This window comes from Hyla sarda, chromosome 1 (assembly GCF_029499605.1).
Source record: "Hyla sarda isolate aHylSar1 chromosome 1, aHylSar1.hap1, whole genome shotgun sequence".
In the NCBI taxonomy this organism is placed as follows: Eukaryota; Metazoa; Chordata; class Amphibia; order Anura; family Hylidae; genus Hyla; species Hyla sarda.
The window spans coordinates 306,574,402-306,593,225 of NC_079189.1; the positions used below are offsets into that span (position 1 = coordinate 306,574,402).

At 43.2% G+C, this 18,824-nt stretch overlaps 1 protein-coding gene across 5 annotated transcripts in view; it reads left to right on the top strand.

Moving 5' to 3' along the window:
- The window catches only part of GATAD2A (GATA zinc finger domain containing 2A), a 125,430-nt gene that overhangs the window by 73,447 nt on the left and 33,159 nt on the right, over nt 1–18,824 (top strand). For all 5 annotated transcript variants that reach the window (XM_056518215.1, XM_056518212.1, XM_056518214.1 and 2 more), the window contains exons 2-8: nt 1,890–2,143; nt 4,736–4,862; nt 13,840–13,980; nt 14,135–14,251; nt 14,651–14,839; nt 16,070–16,334; nt 16,476–16,762. In XM_056518215.1, coding sequence (XP_056374190.1) covers nt 1,899–2,143; nt 4,736–4,862; nt 13,840–13,980; nt 14,135–14,251; nt 14,651–14,839; nt 16,070–16,334; nt 16,476–16,762 — 1,371 coding nt within the window. In that variant the 5' untranslated portion in view covers nt 1,890–1,898. The remainder of the gene's footprint in view (nt 1–1,889; nt 2,144–4,735; nt 4,863–13,839; nt 13,981–14,134; nt 14,252–14,650; nt 14,840–16,069; nt 16,335–16,475; nt 16,763–18,824) is intronic.

An 18,824-nucleotide genomic window follows, 5' to 3' on the forward strand; every position in this document is an offset into this window, starting at 1 on the left:
TCATTGCAGAGTATGAGATTACATCTAGCTTACAATCTCAATGCCAAAAAAACAGTTTTGGTTCATATAAACAGGCTATGTGGCAAACACATTGCAGAACCAGGTTGATATGCAGTAAAGCCACACAAGGTTTGGTCACACCATTCTCAGCTGAGAGCTCAAGCACATAAAATGTGGTATTAGAGTCAAATCAATGGAAATATCACATTGCTGTATTTGTCAGTATAAGCATTTTACTTCTGGATCCACTGGGTGAGTGTTAAAGATGCTAACACCACTTTAAGACACTGGAAAGAGGGTTTTCAGTTTCATACAAATGTATTAGATAGTTGGAGAACTCCTAAGCTCCCTGTGCAACAGTAGGTCACTTCCATAGAGGTTCGTGTAGTTGGTGTGTTAAACGGCTCATTCAATTACTGACCATCTCTGGTGTCAGCAACCTGCCTGGAGGTGGCAAGGGGCCCTAAATGTCCTATATTTATGGCATATTCTGAGTTCTGGTGACTACATTGGGAGCTAAACCCAGCTGCAGCAGTTGTTAGTCTAGAGAACGACTTAGCATTTGTCCCAATCCACATCTCATTTTTTGCAGTATGTTGCTGGCATGCGTGGGGATGCCGGCAAAAGGTACGTAAATTGTATGCTAAACATTGCTTGGTGTTAAAGGACTGAATATCTCTATAGACCAACTGCAGTAGAAGTTCACCGGCCTTTATGCATCAGGATACCAACAAATGGATAACCTACTGCAAAATGAGGTGTGAGTGTTCTAGGCAGCTAGCAGTTGTCTTGATTCCATCTGGAAGCCACTACTTTATGGACATGTTGGCCTATGAGCTTCCTGCAGAAACTTTAGATGATTTTTATTGCACCCGTCTGATATTAATAGCAAAAAAGCTTTTCCCCATCACTGGTTGATGTCCGGTGTTGCAACAGATTACCTGGCTTATAAAAACTTTCCAATTGTTGAGGCAATGCTTTCTTCATGGTAATAGGACTTACTATGAATAATACTATTCAGGCCATACTAATAAACTTGAGAGTTTAGCTATACACCCCCCCCCCCCCCCCCCCCCCCCCCCCATGGTTTGCACCTGCAAGTTAAGGTAATAAACATGTTTATTTACCATCACCCTTATCTGGTATGACTGCTTAATAAAGTTAGGATTGACTGGTATCAATGTGGTATTCTTTCACTTAAAGAATGATGCTCTTTTGGACACTCTGCAGGAATGCCAGAAGCAGCAGGCCTTGAAAGGTGGGAGTGGGGGGGAGGCCAGTGTCAGTGTCACTGCAAGGGGTTAACGCCACTCGCAGCTCTCGTTGTCTGGAACCAGTTCAGGCTGGTTTTCCAGAAAGTGCTTTTGTGTCTCCAGCAGCATCCTGGGAAAATAAAGGTCACGTGGGGACTTGATGTCACTACGTAATGCCACCTGGGGTTCGCCGTCCCCTACTTAGAACTGTAATAAAGCCAAATCTGTCCTGGAATGAGGAGACTAGAGTCCAGTGTAAATGGGGAAATGTGACCTGGTTGTGCGCTGTAAGAGGTCCTGACAGCAGATAAGACTTGTATTGTATATCTTTTTTTGGGGCTAAAATAAGAACCTATGTAACTATTTTTTTGCCACAGACTGTGTGCCTTTCAGAGCACACCTTTCATGTAGACTATATTACACAACCCTTGTCTAGTTATTAGTATGGGTAAGAGCTGATCCCAGCCACAGAACTTCAGAGTGGAGTTTGGATACTTTGCAGCCTAGCTGAAATCATCGAGCAGTGCAGATATTTGGGTTCATGACCTCAGAGTATTCTGGCCTGTATTTGTAATTAATCATGTTAAAATAATTTGATAGTATTGTAATGGCTATCCAAAATCTTCAATCTGATAGGCCTACGACATGGCGGATGAAGCATGTCGGACACGAAGTCAAAAGAGGGCGCTGGAGAAAGAGGTGACACAGAATGATATTGTCAGCAAGAAGTTAAAACTGGAGACAGGTTTGTTGGATGGTGATCTCACGATGAAGGCAGAACCTGGGTCTGACAAAATGCCTGGACTTTTGAAAAGTGGCGAGGTGAAGGCCACTATTAAAGTGGAGGTACCAACAGGAGAAGAGCCAATGGATATGAGCACCTCAAAGAGGTGAGTTTGTAATCTCCCCTATGTATTCATCCACTTGTGTTTTCTAAGTAGCATGTATTTTTTTTTTTTGTTTGTATTTAATGTGGTTAAGAGCTGTCTGTCACAATGATTGAAGTATCAATAGATGGCTGCAATCTTAGTTTTGTCTTCCTTTGAATAACATTATCATTGGGATCTCAGGGGGAGGATTGGAGAACCTAATTATGGCGGTATGCTCTCCCACTCACTTTGCACCCTGTACTGTGTGACAGCAATGTCCGTTCAGCAGTCTGCCATCCAATACAGACTGGATACAAATTGTATTATATGCAGACTTACACATCTAACTATATTTACTATTCATATGTATATAAGCTCCTCTTGCCTGGCCAGTAAAAGGTCAGATAGGCCCCTGGAGTTGTGTAGCTGTCAACATCTACAGTTACATGATTTATAGTCAACCCTGTATAGTTGGCTTCAGAAGTGGGAATTTAACACTGGGGTGAGATATGTTAAATAATATGGAGACCGTTATTATAATTGATAAGGGGCAATACATCCAATAAAACTTAAGGCCATATTTGCATATCCTCAGTTGTGCTAGAGCCCCAACCTTACAGCATGATATTGCAAGGTCCTAAACCTAAAATTTGCTCCGTCTTGGTTAAAGAGTACATATTGTTTTATTAAACTTCTGCCATATCCTGTCAGAAGCTGTGATCAGGGGAGGTTCAGGTGCCGTGACTGACATGTCAGACATTTAATGAAATGAACATCTCATTGCGGTGACTACAACACACTGCTTTTCATGTACTGTAGCCTAAGGGGTGTGTGCTGATTTTCAGAACATTTGATCAAAACATACAAATGTGACACAGATAAGCCAAGTAAAAGCCACCAAAGCGATAATTACGTGTTTTGGATGGTGTTGGCTTTTAAATGACAGAACTATCATTGGAAATAACTATGATGAAGATATAGATTAAATGTTTGAGGACTTGCATGCCATCTAGTGGAAGCTGTAACAAATATCACCCATGCTATTTTTCCTCTTGCATTTTTTGTGGGAGAATGAGAATACTCTTGTCATGTGAGAATAGTCTTGTCATATTATGTATGCAGGTTATGTCATAGCATGCATGTGATTTGTGTTATTACAGTTAGCAGTGATTGTAATGTGGGTTGCATTCGACTGTGACCTGCTCCTTATGCAGTGGCCAATGGTTTCAATTTTACCAGCCTTTAACCACAACATGTGTACCCTAAGGGTATGTTCACACTGGCGGATTACCTGCAGAATTTCCAGTGTATTTTCTGTGGAAAAAAACACCACAGCTTTTGCAACCATTGGCTTCAATGGGTCAGCAGAAAATCCCCAATAGAGGGTAGTTTTGCAGAATTTACTTTGGTCCCATTGAAGTCAATGGTAGCAAAATCTGCTGCAGATTTTTTTGCAGCAAGTACGGTGCAGAAATTCCGCAGGTAATCAGTCATACCCTTATTAAAGAGCTTTTTAACATCTTAAATTGTAATTGTTCCGAAGGTATGTTTTAAAGTAAAAATAGCAAAATCGCCATTCTTCTGTTCAGTTACTTCGGTCATTTTAGCAAAGGCAAGAAAAGGTAGTGAAACCGTATGTCACCTTACAGTAGAAACTCTTAAATGTTGTTGATTGAACATACTGACAGAATAACAGCTTCACAGAAACAGAATTTAAAGCAGCCACTTGGACTGGGCATTGTCAGATGTGTGTTTTAAAATTCAACATTTCCAATCCTTTTTTTTACTTCTATTTGCTTTTAGTGAGTATAAGCCCTAACTAAAGGGTAATCTCCTTGGCACCTGTCTGATGTCTACTAACAGCACTCAGTTTACTGTTAGGCCACTTTGGTTATACGTTTCAGTATAGGGAAACGCATCTGTCCTTGTCCACAGTGCCTCAGCAAAGTACCAGAACACAGCAGGTGGTCATTTTGTTGTGTACCCCAACAACCAGTAGATTGAACTATAGTTCTACACAATGCTCCATAACTTATGGTATTGTTGCTGTTGTTAATAGCACAAGAACTTATAAAGTCCAGTTTCTTCAGTAATGTGTGTATGCTGTGCTGTTCTGTTGAGTTTAACTTATTATTCCTGTCAGCAATGTCAGATTGGAAAAGTACTCATTCAGCAATTTCCTGCAATGGAATTACTAAAATGTCCAGAAATTCCAGATACCAGGAGCGCTATTTTAAACGGTGTTGGTGAAAATGATCTTATTCCCTATCCTGTGGATGGGAGAGAAGTATCAGTGGTCCAGTACTTGTGCATATGAATGGAGTGCACAGAGTCTACAACACACGCTCTCACTGAGAGTGGGAGTACTGTTCCGGAGATCGCAGGGGTCAGACCACTGCTACTTATTTGAGGATTAGATAATTTTCACAGGACAACTGATATAATATAGAACAATAGTGGGTCTATAAAATATGCAGATTTTAATAGAATAATTTGTGACTTAATTGCTACACTTGCAAAGTCAAGTTTTTGTTATGGTGGCAATATTAAACCATGGCTTTAAATGTTTATAGGGAAAAGCTAATGTTCAAATGTGTCTTTTATTTTCCTTAGTGATGTAAAGAGAGAGAAGAGGGCACCCTCTCCAGATGTTATAGTTTTATCTGATAATGAACCTTCAAGTCCTCGGATGAATGGCCTAACAAAGCAGGCAAAGGAGCCTAATTCTGAAACGTTTTTGGTAAGATTATGACCTCACCTATCTATTGCTTCTATTTTAGATCTAACAATTTATCTGTAAAGATGGTAATATTGTATGTAACTCTCTTAACTATCATTTTTAGATAGTACCTGTCACTAAATAAACTTTTTTAAACTATCTCAGGCTATGTTCCTGTGGGAATTCCGGTCCCCGCTGCTCGCCAGGCGGGGACCGGACGAGGTGACTGCTGATATCGATCAGCAGGCACCCCGTACAAACCTTACTCCCCATGTCGGCAATCCGATTTGCGGCTATTCTGGGTCAATCGGGTCTCTGGTGACCCGGGGAAAAAGGTGAATGGGGCTTTCCTAGGCAGCCCCATTCACCCTTGCCCAGCAGGAGTGAGTTGGAACGGGTGCCGCCTCACGATCACTTGATTGGTCGCAATGACCGACCAATCATGACCCTGCTGGGCGGCGATCGGGGCTGGCGGGGGTCTCCTACCTTGCCCTGGTCCAGCAGGGGTCCCCTCGCGATCAGTGGTGCTTAGCAACAACTTGCAGCATGCACAGCCAAAGGGCATGCTTGGGGTTGTAGTTCTGCAACAGCTGGAGTTCAAACTACAACTCCCAGCATGCCCTTTGGTCTGTGCATGCTGGGGGTTGTAGTTATGAAACAGCTGTAGCAAAACTACAACTCCCAGTATGCCCTTCGACTGTCAATACATGCTGATTGTTGCAGTTTTGCAACAGCTGGAGACACATTGGTTGTGAAACAGTTTACCTAACTCAGTGTTTTGCAACCAGTGTGCCTCCAGCTGTTGCAAAATACAACTCCCAGCATGCACTGAGACTGTACATGCTGGGAATTCTAGTTTTTCAACAACTGGAGGCACACTGGTTGCATAACTACAACTCCCAGCATGTATGTTCTGTCAGAGCATGCTGGGAGTTGTAGTTTTGCAACAGTAGGGCCACACATGGGGTGTCTCCGTACTCGAGAGAAATTGTTACAAAGTTAATTTTTTTCTCCTTTTACCCCTTATGAAAAGGTAAAGTTGGGGTCTACACCAGCATGTAAATGTATAAAAAAATTTACACTAACATGCTGGTATTGCCCCATACTTTTTAATTTTCACAAGCGGTAAAAGGAAAAACTGAACCAAATATTTTATTTTTTCTGCTGTAAATGTTTGGAGACTTAACACCTTCCAGGCAAAAACTTTTTTTTTATATATCAACTGGCTCCGGAAAGTTAAACAGATTTGTAAATTCATTTTTTGCCCGTGCGTTTTTTTCTACATTGAAAAGGCCATTAGACAGTTATTTAACTGCATTAGAGAACATATGTATTCACTTTGGACCCGAAAGGGTGCCCCCCGCCTTATTAACCATGTAGTGGAATCGCACGGAGCAAATCCTGACGTACTGACCTTTGCAGGTATTGATAAGGTGGAGCCGAAACCTGGTGTTTCCTTAGACAGGTTTCTCTTGCAAAGAGAAAACTGTTGGATTCTAAAAACAGGTGCTTGCGGTCCTTTGGGCCTTAATGATAAGGTCGATATGACCCCCTGTTTTAAATTTTTGCACTTATGTTTTTACTCTTTATGTCATGGGCGGGTTAGTACCGCGAGTGGTTGCCACCTACCCATGACATCCTCATGCACGTAGCCTTTCCCCATAGGTGCAGAAGTTTGGATACCTGTACTTAAGGCTCGTGCGTTCCATTCTGCATTTTAGGCCCGAAGAAGCACGTTCACTGTGTGAAACTGTTCCGTTGCCGACTTTTGTACCCCCCGCAGTGTTTCTCTCCCCTGTCATGTCATTGTGAGTATGCCGTAATAAAGAAGGATCTCACGAAAGAACCAGCGTGGCGAGTTGCCGACTGTCTCATTCATTCTCCTATCAAGATAGATTTGTAAATTCCTTCTATTAAAAAAATCTTAATCCTTCCAATAGTTATTAGCTTCTGAAGTTTTCTGTCTTACTGCTCAATGATGATGTCACGTCCCGGGAGCTGTGCATGATGGGAGAATATCCCCATAGGAGCTGCACAGCTCCTGGGATGCGAGTCATCAGAAAGCAGTTGGACAGAAAACAGCAACTCGACTTCAGAAGCTAATAAATATTGGAAGGATTAAGATTTTTTAATAGAAGTAATTTACAAGTCTGTTTATCTTTCCGGAGCCAGTATAGTTTTGGCCTGGAATACCCCTTTAAGGACGCAGGGTTTTTCAGTTTTTGCATTTTAATTTTTTCCTCATCACCTTCTAAAAATCATAACTCTTTAAATATTGCACCTAAAATTCCATATTATGGCTTTTTTTTTTGTGCCACCGATTCTATTTTGTAACGTCATTAGTCATTTTACAAAAAAATCCACGGCGAAACATAAAAAAAATTCATTGTGTGACAAAATTTAAGAAAAAACGCCATTTTGTAAATTTGGGGGTTTCCGTTTCTACGCAGTACATTTTTCAGTAAAAATGGCACCTTCTCTTTATTTTTTAGGTCCATACGGTTAAAATGATACCCTACTTGTATAGGTTTGATTTTGTCGTACTTCTGAAAGATCATAACTACATGCAGGAAAATTTATACGTTAAAAATTTTAATCTCCTTACTCCTATAGCTTTTTTTTATTTTTCCGCATACGAGCCGGTTTGAGGGCTAATTTTTTTTTGCGCCATGATCTGAAATTTTTATCGGTACCATTTATAATTCGGACATTTCCACACACGGCAATACCACACCACATGTTTATTTTTATTTACAGTTTTTTTTTATGGGAAATGGGGGTGATACAAACTTTTATTAGGGAAGGGGTTAATTAAATGATCTTCACTTTTTTTTTCACTTTTTTATTTTATTTTTATTTATTTTTATTTTTATTTTTTGCAGTGTTATAGCTCCCATATGGGGCTATAACACTGCACACACTGATCTTTTACACTGATCCCTGCAAAGCCATAGCTTAGCATTGATATATAGCAGTGTTATAGGCGGTCTGGATCACAGGCTTGGAGCAATCAATCGCTGATCGGACAATACAGAGGCAGGTAAGGGGACCCCCGCTGTACCCACGAGATCTATGGACATGTATACTTGTCCAGTTGCGGCAATGATCATCTGCCCTGGACATGTATACATGTCCATGGGAGTTAAGTGGTTAAAATTGTTCTTTCTCTATCGGCTCCATTGGGGGACACAGACCGTGGGTGTATGCTGCTGTCACTAGGAGGTATGACACTATGGCAACAAAGTCGGCTCCTCCCAGCAGGATATACCCGCCTCCAGGCCCTGAGCTAATCAGTTTAAGCTTGGTGTCTAAGGAGGTGGACATGGTCTGGAATTCTTTCCAACTATGTCTTATGTTTTTTTGTTTTTCTCCTAGATTTAGGGATGTGTTAGATTTTTTTATTCCATTTTCTTTCCTGTTTTCATGTGGGGACTCGGGAACTGGGTTTGTACCTCATGGGTCCGGGTCACCCTATCTCCCTGCTCGCCTCGCTTGCACATGGTGGCCCGGCATGATGCAGGTGATAAAAGCTGGCTGTAGACTTCATAGGAAGACTTCATGAGGTAAGTTCTTCTGACTTAGGTGAGTATATTTCCCTTTCTCCTTGGGTGCATATTTGCAACATTTGGAGACCCTCAGATTTTGGCCCACCTTTCTCATGGGTCTAATGAGGCTGGCCTGGACAGAGGGTCCTTTATTACTGGGGTGAGCAGTGGCAGTTTGGATTAGGCACAACTTTCTACACTTTATTCATGTGTGTGTGTGGAACGACTGTGGGTCTGTTTATTTACATTGATGCGGCTGACAGCCGTGGCGTTCTCCTATGCGGGCGCTCTGAGCGCCGGCTTACTTTCACTTTCAGCAGCGGCTGCTGCCGGCGGCGTCTAGTCCACTCAATTCCCCGCGAGCGCACATGCATTTGCGTGTGTGCTCGGGGCAAGGAGCGGGCGCCATTACGAGACTACTTGTTAATACTTCGGCCCGGTGTGCTTTAGCTCCGCCCACCCAGGTCCGCCGAAGCTTCTCTGGGCGTGAACTGTCCACCAATCAGCGCTGTGCATGCGATTATGGTGGCAGGGGCCAATCAGCGGTGCCCCCTGCTCCTAACACGCCCCTCCCTTGCTATTGGACGGCATTTCTCCTCTCTGACAGCCTGGAGACCACCACGGGTTAGAGTCCCGGGGTGGGACAGAGTGTTAGTGTCGTGGTTTAATTTTTAAAATAGGTCCATTGTGGTCTATGGGGATCTCAAGGCATGTGAAACAGAAAGATAAGCAGACTGTATCGGCAACACAGTGAAATGGAACACCGTCTTGGGTGAGAGAGGCCCAGAACTGCCTCCCACTAAACAGTTAACTGGAGTGTTAGCCACTCCTTTAATCTGTTAATATTGTAACTCTAAACTGTCTGGTTCTGCCTGCTCCACTGCTCCCCCAGACCCCCCTGCTACTCTACCCCGGTTGTTCTTCCAGACCCGGTGGGTTCGGCCGCCCCTCCAGCCTGAGTTCCCTCACTCTCCCAGTCTATATCGGACTTGGCTCAGGTCTCCCGTTATGTGGTGACTGCCTTGGAGAGGCCCTCCCTACACCGGCCCTCCGGAGGGTCCCGCTCTCCCCCTATTCTGACTCTCACAGCATCATAGGGGTGTGTCATCTGACTCAGTCAGTCTTTCTTTCTCTTTTTCTTTTTCTTTCTCTCTTCTCTTTCTTTGCCACCTCACCCGTTCCCATTCACCTGGAGAACTTGTGGTAGAAGTTTTGGATTCGACCTCTGACTCTGAGAACCCCACGGATGTGCCTAATGTGGTTTACTAATTGGTTGCGGCCATAAGAGACACCTTCCAGCTAAAGGACCCAGGAACTTCGGACGTGATCCAGAAGTTTCCTTTCATCGTGTCCGACCTCTTCCAGGGCTGCCTCACCCCGTTCCCATTCACCTGGAGAACTTGTGGATGAGGTTTCTAATTCGGCCTCCGGCTCAGAGGACCGCACGGATGTGCCTGATGTGGTGTACTCAGTGGTTTCGGCCATAAGAGACACCTTCCATCTAAAGGGCTCAAGACTTTCAGCTCTCACGCTGAATTTTACACCCTGCGGGTATCCGCCTGAAGTCACCCTGACCAGAATTTTCAGGAAACGAAGAAGGTTCAAGCGCGGTATTCCTTCGCCATGAACCTCATTGCTCGGTGGACCTCCTCTCCAACTGTGGATCCGCCGGTCTCCCGCCTCTTTAAGGCGCCTACCTGGCTGTTGGCTGATGCGGCTGCCTTCAAGAATCCAGCTGACATGAAGGTGGATATTTTGGCAATCTCTGCCCTTGAGGCAGCAGGTTCTTCCTGCTTTTGCTTCTGCCTGGGTGTCAAAGGCCCTTTTTAGTATGGTCTTCCAACTCCGCCATGGTAGTCTTCAAGATCCCTCTGGAGGATTTATTTCATCTAGTTCTCCGATGCTCCGCAGCCGGAGATTTTTCTGTGTTCTGCTTACATGTGCAGCCACTGTGCCGCCTTTTACCACAAGCTACCTGGTAGCCACCGTCCCTTCATGTGGCTTTAAGCCTGGAATGCGAACACTATCTTCAGGAAGTGAGGCGACGGGCAGAAAGAGTTCTTTATTACCTCTGGTAAGACTCACAGAACCGCTTTCTGTCGTAAGTCCTCCTCCCAGTTCTGCGGACCTTTGGTACCAACAAAGGGTCCAGCCAGGCGCCTTCATGGGAAGAGGGCTCCTCTTTCCGATCCCATTCCTCCCAGCGGTCGGCTATCCGTTCCGGCCGTTTTGCGGCCCCATCAGGCACACGTAGGCCTTCCTCGGCCTGAAGGGTCGCCCCCCCACCCGCCGACCTCTCTCGGGTGGTTGGTCGCCTCTTACCCTTCAGAATGCCTGGACATGCAGCTTCAAGGGAATGTTTTCAAGGTTTATTCCAACCGCTCTGTGGTCTCAAAGAAAGGCGTTTCTTTTCTGTTCGCCCAGTCTTGGTTCTTGAGTATCTTAGTCAGCATCTTGCATTCCCATCCCGAATGGAGTCTCTGTTCGGTGCTGGCATCCATGGTTCAAGGGGAGTTTTTGTTCCTCGGTGGACATCAAGGATGCCTGCCTCCACATCTCGTTGTTTCCCGGTCATCAGCTGTACCTCCGCTCTGCAGTTCCGGACGGTCATTTTCTATTGTGGCTATCCATTTCGGTCTGGCCGCTTCTCCGCGGACCTTTACCAAAGTCCTGGCGCCTGTGATAGCCCCTTTTACGGACAACAGTTGTTTCCGTTATTCCTTATTTGGGCTACCTCCTGATCTGAGCTCCAGCCAGGACCCAGATCCTGGAGAGTCTTAGTCTCAACCCCCAGACCTTGTCTCACTTCGGTTGGATGGTCATTTGGTGCGATGTATAGAGCAAAAAGGTTAAACTCCCACATAGTGTGTAGAACGGAGCCAACAGCTCCACCTAGATAGGAAAGCTTGGTGAGTGTCGTTACCTAATGATAGTATTTTCTCGTAGGCACAGGTAAGGTTAATTGCTGCTGGTAATTCGTCAGAAGTGGGTATTTCGGCCGATTTCCATTTTCGGAGTAATACAGTTTTGGCAATGACACTGGGGGTTTGTTTTTAAAGAGGCACTGTCATTGTTAAAAACTTTTCATATATTGCAGGACTCATTATAATATGACATTTCACAATATACACCTGATAATTTTTTTTTTTTCTCACCTGAAATTCGAGCTCAAAATAGCCACCACTAGGGGTCGCCTGTCTTTTATCCAGACAGACTAGTCTAGATTTTACAGCATACTGGATACCGGCCGTAAAGCATACCTTTATCCAGTATAGGAGATTTCTATTGTGTATGCAAAACTACAGATAAAGGATGTGTGGACATGCTGGGAGCTGTAGTTTTACAACAGCTGGAGGCAACACTGCTCTAACACAGTTATTTACAAACATTGCAGCTTCAGTTGTTACTAAACTACAACTCCCAGCATGCTGAAATAGTCAAAGCTTTCTCAGACTCCTGAATGACGAAGTTGATCAGACATTAAGGAGTCTCTGTGAAAGATGAATGACACATATAGTGACAGTTATGCTGATTAGCATCCAGCTTTACTAGGAGAAGATAAAACAGATAAAACATGTATTCATAAAAATGCTGTGCTTTTATCTAAAAAGATCTATTCTTCTATTTATACATTGTATCCTGTTATGAATTCACCATAATGTCTTCTGATTACTGCAGGCAAGCTCCAATTATCTTCCTCTGACACATGACACAGCGTAAAACCAGAGAGGAAAGGGTTAGAGTAGAGAGTACTGATTGGCTGACTGCACAGGCTTGCTCCTGTGAGGGAGACAGACTGACACGCCCCCTCCAGCCTGCACAATGAAAAAGTAACTCACCAGCAGATAAATGCTTATATCTCTGGATATATAGGTCCGAGACACATAAAAATTATATGTACATGATCAGGATTTTTGCACTATGAAAGGTACGCTTTTTTTTGCACTATGACAGGTACGCTTTAAGCTGTACATTTTACGGTAACTATTACATGCTTTCTTTATTCTCTGGGTCAATAAGATAAAAATGAGACCCATGGTTACATACTCTGAGATTTTTTTTTTTTTTTTTAAAAAGCGGTACAATAATAGAAAACTTATATTGTTTTTTAAATTGCCCTATTTTTACCACCTCCAGCTTTCAAATTTTTCCGTATTCAGGAATATGAGGGCTCATTTTTTTCGCTCCATGATATGTAGTTTTAGTATCATGTTTGCGCATATGTGACTTTTTGATCGCTTTTTATAAAATTTCTTTACATTTTGTGACAGCAAAAATATATATATTTTTTGTTTACGCCATTGGCTGTAGGGGGATCATTAACATTATATTTTTATAGTTCGGACATTTACACATGCGACAATACAAAATGATGGACATTTATCAATGTTTGCTTATGTAGTCTTTTTTTTTTTTTTTTTTTTTCTAGTAATTTTTTCCTTACTTTTTTTTTTTTTGCTTATGTGCGACTTATTTATCAACTGGTTTCAGCCTGTTGATGATTTTCTTTCATGTAAGCAATTTTTCCTTTTTTTACTTTGGTAGTAGCTTTTTCTGCTCCATGTTTGAGCTGGAGTAAATTTAGTCAATTTTTAACCCTGTTGCGACTTTTTTTTGCGCAGTTGCGACTGTCGGTTAATAAATACCTGACTACCCATAGTCCATTTTAAAATTATTACTACGTAGTTCATTTTTGGAAAACTTGCTTTTCTCGCTTTCCAGTCAAAATGTCGCACGAAAAATCACGTAGTCGCAGTTGCGACAATTTTGCGACAATTATAGTAAAGAAAACCTGACTAAACCCGTTGATAAATGTCCATAAATATGTTTAATATTTAAGTGTGTTTTTTTTATTTTATTTTTTTAATGCTTTGGTGTATTAATATGAGAAAAGGGGGATATAAAACTTTATTAGGAGGGGATTTTTCTAATTTTATTTTCTCTCCTATAGATTTCAGACTCATGCTGGAGTCCTAAATCTGACTGCAGACAAGCTCAGCTGGCAGACAAGATCAGACAAGCTCAGCTGGCAGCTCTGAATCTTCTCTCTGTTTACAACTGCATGTGCAGAGACTAGAAAGATCGGAGATGAGAGAAAATGAATGAGGGCATGCAGTAAGGCAGAGTCAGGAGTATGCCCTGCTTTGTGCTGATTGACAGGCAGGACATTCACAGGCAGGACATCGCTGATGTCCGCCATTACTGGCGTGTCCGCGGGTGTTGACAGCCGCCGTGAATGAAACAAGTGCAGGAGCTGTGCCGCAGCTGCAACGTAAATATATGGCACTGTGCGCAGAGTGACTCTATGCAGCGCTGTACATTTACGGCGCGTGTCCTTAAGGGGTTAAGAATAAACCCTATTATTTACACTTCATTTCAAAGCTCCAGCTAAATGTTTTAACTCTTTACAACCTCCTTTGTAATTTAATTCCAGTAAAAAAATTTCTTCACAGCTAATACAGAGAAGCAGCCCTGAAGAAAGAGAGCGACTGATCAAGCAACTTAAAGAAGAATTACGGTTAGAAGAAGCTAAACTGGTGCTACTTAAAAAGCTACGCCAGAGTCAGATCCAGAAAGAGACTGCGCCACAAAAGGTTTATTTATTGATTAATCTCAAGTAAGGGCCGATATGCCCTGCATTGTGTTAGATCTGTAGTTGAATTTATTTATTAAAATCTGTCCCCTAGTATATACTTTATAACTTCAGTACAGCGGATTTGTAGTTTAATTCACTTGTTCTGCTTACAGGTACCATCCCGTATTGGTGGAACGGTTATCCCTCCTCCATTAGTACGAGGTGGCCAACAGGCACCAGCTAAACAATCTACACAGATAGTTATGCCACCTCTTGTGAGAGGAGCACAGGTAAGCATCATTTGCACTGTGCCTTATAAGTATTTGTTTAGCCATCCTTTTCTTTAGCCACACAAAGGATGTTTGCCAGCATAGTTTTCACTGTAGATGTCATTGCATACAATATGCAAGAGGATATTCACTATCTATAAAAGCAGTTGTGCTGACTGACATTTGAATATTTTAATCTAATAATATTTCATGTAATATAGGATTGACCCACAGTAGTAATTAAGTGTTAAGCAGGGATTTGTTTTCTGCGCTGTAAACTTTTTGAATTACTTGAGGTTTGTTTTGTTTTTTTGTAACTTCTGTTTCTACTGTTGCTCCTTTTTCACAATATCTTTACTTCTCACATGTTTTCCCACTATCTTATCCTTTTTCCCTCCCTCCCTCCCTCCCCACCATCAGCCCATTTCTGTGTCTCCTCAGCAGATGCACAATATCAGGCAACATCCAAGTACAGGTCCACCGCCTTTACTGCTTGCTCCCCGAGCATCAGTACCCAGTGTGCAGATGCAAGGTCAAAGGATCATCCAACAGGGACTGATTCGTGTAGCCAATGTGGCAAACACGAGCTTGCTGGTCAACATACCACAGGTTGGTAAATGCATATACGTGTCTTTTGAGTACTGAGTAAAAACTAAATGTGTCAATCTTCTTTATGCTAGGTTTCTTTTTCTGGCATTTTTTGGGGGAAAATTGCCACTTCAGTTTTTGAGCCAAAATCAAGCGGATCCAGCAGGAAGGAATAGAAGTCCTTTTATATTTCCTATTCCTTTTGAATATACTTCTGACTGACTCAAACTGCAGTGGCAGTTTTTTAATTTGTTTACCTAGCCTTAGGGTAGGGTCACACGTAACGGATCCACCGGTGACCCCCGACCCATTTTGTGCCTCCAGCTGAATTTGCATTTTAGTAACTAAAACTGTTATGCCCACTCCAGTGCACTGCGAATATGCAGTGACTTAACCACTGCTGTTCCCAGGACCCGGGACCCAGCAGAGAGCAGCAGCAGTGACATCACTAAGCTCTGCCCATGCCCCAAGCTGCTGCTGCTTTCTGCAGGCTCCTGGGCAGCAGCAGTTACGTCATTAGGCTCAGCCCATAGCCCAAGCCGCTGCCTGGAGAGAAGATACTGGAGAAGATAAGAGGAGATCCCCACCACGGACCGGGACAAGGTGAGTACCATTGTCATCAGTGTCACCTGCACTACCTGTCAGTACCGACAGGTTAGTGCAGGTGACACTGACAGATTTCCTTTAACCATCTAAAACTGCCAATGCAATGCAGTATGTGTTGGTGTTCTCATGCAGTTCATGCCTTGTTCAGACATCTGTTGGCTTTATCCCAGGAAAAATCAGTGTGGCTTGCAGTGATGTACACCTACTGTGTTATCTCCTGTGATGTTACACCACCTTTTGATTGACACGCAAAGCCAAAGGCAACCCTGTGTGGATTGCATGCGATGGGGATTGCGGCATGTTTACTATCTCTATTTAGCAATAGCTAAAGGTGGCACGCTCGCCAACTGCTTTTAGTCACAGCCTTCAGGGACTTTCCCTCACTGTGGTTTTTAATATGTCTGTGTTTAATGTGTCTGTTTTGTCAGCAGGTATTTTGTTTTGTAGGGGAACAATTAATATGTAGCTTGTAAATAAACAAAAAAACTGGATCAGACTCATAAGTAATTTCTTTTTTTATTTTCCCCAGTGCCTTTAACATTTTAAGGAAATGTATTACATGTTTACATTTATACACAATGTAAATTGCATACCTGTTAGCACCTCTAAGAATTTAGTTTACAGCCATCTGTTGTTTCCTTTTAGGCATCCCCAACTTCTTTGAAGGGTTCAGCTGGAACAACCGGAAATGCCACCAGCATCTCAAGCGGTAATGCTAATGAATCTCCTGCTAGCCGGCAAGCAGCTGCCAAGCTTGCCCTACGTAAGCAGTTGGAGAAAACCTTGCTGGAGATTCCTCCACCCAAGCCACCTGCTCCAGAACTTAACTTTCTTCCAAGTGCAGCCAATAATGAATTCATCTACCTAGTAGGTCTGGAGGAGGTAGTGCAGAACCTGCTGGAGACCCAGGGTAAGATTGAAGTGAATAATTGTTTTGGATTTATAGTGTTTCTCTGTAATGATGTGGTATGTTTAGTTTTTTTAACTGCGCATTCAATTACTAGGTACTGTATTTATTACTCTTTAGTAACTAAAACTGGTTTGCTTACAGGTAAAACTGTGCCACCACCTGCATCTCATGAGCCTTATAGTTGTGCCCAATGCAAGACTGACTTCACCAGCCGTTGGAGGCAGGAAAAGAATGGGACCATCATGTGTGATGTTTGCATGACTTCTAACCAAAAGAAGACCCTGAAGGCTGAGCACACTAACAGACTGAAGGCTGCATTTGTCAAAGCTTTGCAACAAGAGCAGGAGATTGAGCAGCGAATACTGCAGAGCTCTTCCCCTGCACAGATAAAGTCAGAACATTCTGTTCAACACCACTCTTTGAAACAGGTGAGCGAATGGTTAAACTGGAATGGAAATGGTGAAAAAACAGTCTTAACACTAAGAAAATTATGGAAATTTAAATAAGTTTAAAATACTTTGTAGCAAAACAAAATATTGCTAAAAGGTTTATGCACCTTTTTAGTACAGTCATAAGCCTGGCATTACCAGACTCTCTGCCCATTTTCGCCATTATTCAGCACAGAATTCATAAAGTGCACTGTCCAATCATTGAGAGAACTTTGGCAGTTCATAGCTGCACAATTTTTCCTCTCCCTTGTCGGGCACTGAGCTTTCTGATCAGAGCAGGTAGGTCACAGGACTTAATCCTTTAGATTGTTATCTAATGGTTTATTACAAACCACAAGTATTGTGCTCACTGAATTCAGCTACCCTAGCTTCGCAGTTGTGTAACTGGAGTTTAGAAAACATGCCATTGAAAAACTAGCATAAACCTTTGCTTCCTGGGAGCTGTCTCTGCTCCTCTGGCAGTCAACCCCAGAGGCAGATGCCAGCTATCTGTGTCCCAAGCAGGTTTACTCATTGTATCATGTTGTTGCTTAACTGACAAATGTCATTCCCAAGTTTACCATATGCTGGCATGTGTCTAGGCAAAATTGGACGACAGCTTAGACTGCCTGTGTCCCCAGTGGAAATCACTTAGATAATGTCTTTTTGTGTAACTACATTTTCATGTTCTAAGTTTTATACTACAAATGTTCAGAGTACAGAGGCTATAATTTTGCACCATACCACCCTGTGTGTGCACATTTAAAAAATTATCTTCCTACATGGCCCCAGTTCTGAAACTACCAAAAATATATTCGTCTGAGTTTCTTCCTGTGTCAAATATGCAGTGCGCTTCCTGATTAAGTAGTTGCTCAGTACTATAATTCCCAGAATGCATTGCTTTCCCTCAGCTTTTAACCCCTTAAACAGTCCATTTTGGCCTTAAAGATGTCCAGTGCTAAGAAATATATCCCCTATCCGCAGGAGATCTTTGATGTCCTGTACGGGGCCCCAGCTTGGGCCTCACTCTGTGCTGCTAGAGCACGTTTCGCACGTCTGTTGGTCGAAACACGCCCCTCCATTAATCTCTATAGGAGAGGTGGAGACACAGGAACGCTGTGTCTCTGCCCTTCCCTCAGAGATGAATGGAGGTGTTGTGTTTGTACCTGCTGACGTGCAGTGTGCGAAACGTCACACTCAGCAGTTCAGCCGGGGCCCTGTATGGGAGATAGAGGGGTCCCAGTGGTCTTACCCCTCATGCAGGTAGGGGATACATTTCTTAGCACTGGTCATTTTCTTTAAAGGGTTACTCCGGCACTTAGACATCTTATCCCCTATCCAAAGGATAAGGGGATAAGATGCCTGATCGCGGGGGTCCCGTCGCCGCCGGGGACCCCCCGTGATCTTGCACGCAGCACCCCAGTTAAAATCAGTCCCCGGAGCATGTTCACTCCGGGTCTGATTACCGGCGAACACGGGGCAGACGGCATGTGACGTCACACCTCCTCCCCCGTGTAACTGCACGCTCCGCCCCTCAATGCAAGCCTACGGGAGGGGGCGTGACAGCTCCGGGGACTGACTTTAACTGGGGTGCTGCGTGCAAGATCATGGGGGTCCCCAGTGGCGGGACCCCCGCGATCAGGCATCTTATCCCCTATCCTTTGGATAGGGGATAAGATGTCTAAGCGCCAGAGTACACCTTTTAAGGGGATCAATGCACTGGTCAAGACCAGTATATGGAGGGTTAATCCAATCACTTTTTCCAATAGATCACCCCTTGGGGCAATCCAATAGTATCCTATTTTCCCATATACCAACTAAATTGTATAACCTTTATTGTAAACTAATCAAAAATATCCACACATTTAAAAAGTGTCAGAGCAGTGTTCCTTGATTTGGATCAATTGTATTGTAAATATCTCCACTGAGATTATTAGTTGCTGTCTATCGCTGAGTGTGCCTGCAGCTCACACTCTGCTTCCTTCGGAGACTGCTCTGATATGGTTAAAAACACCCTACTGCTCTGACTCTTTTTAAATGTGTGGATATTTTTGATTAGTTT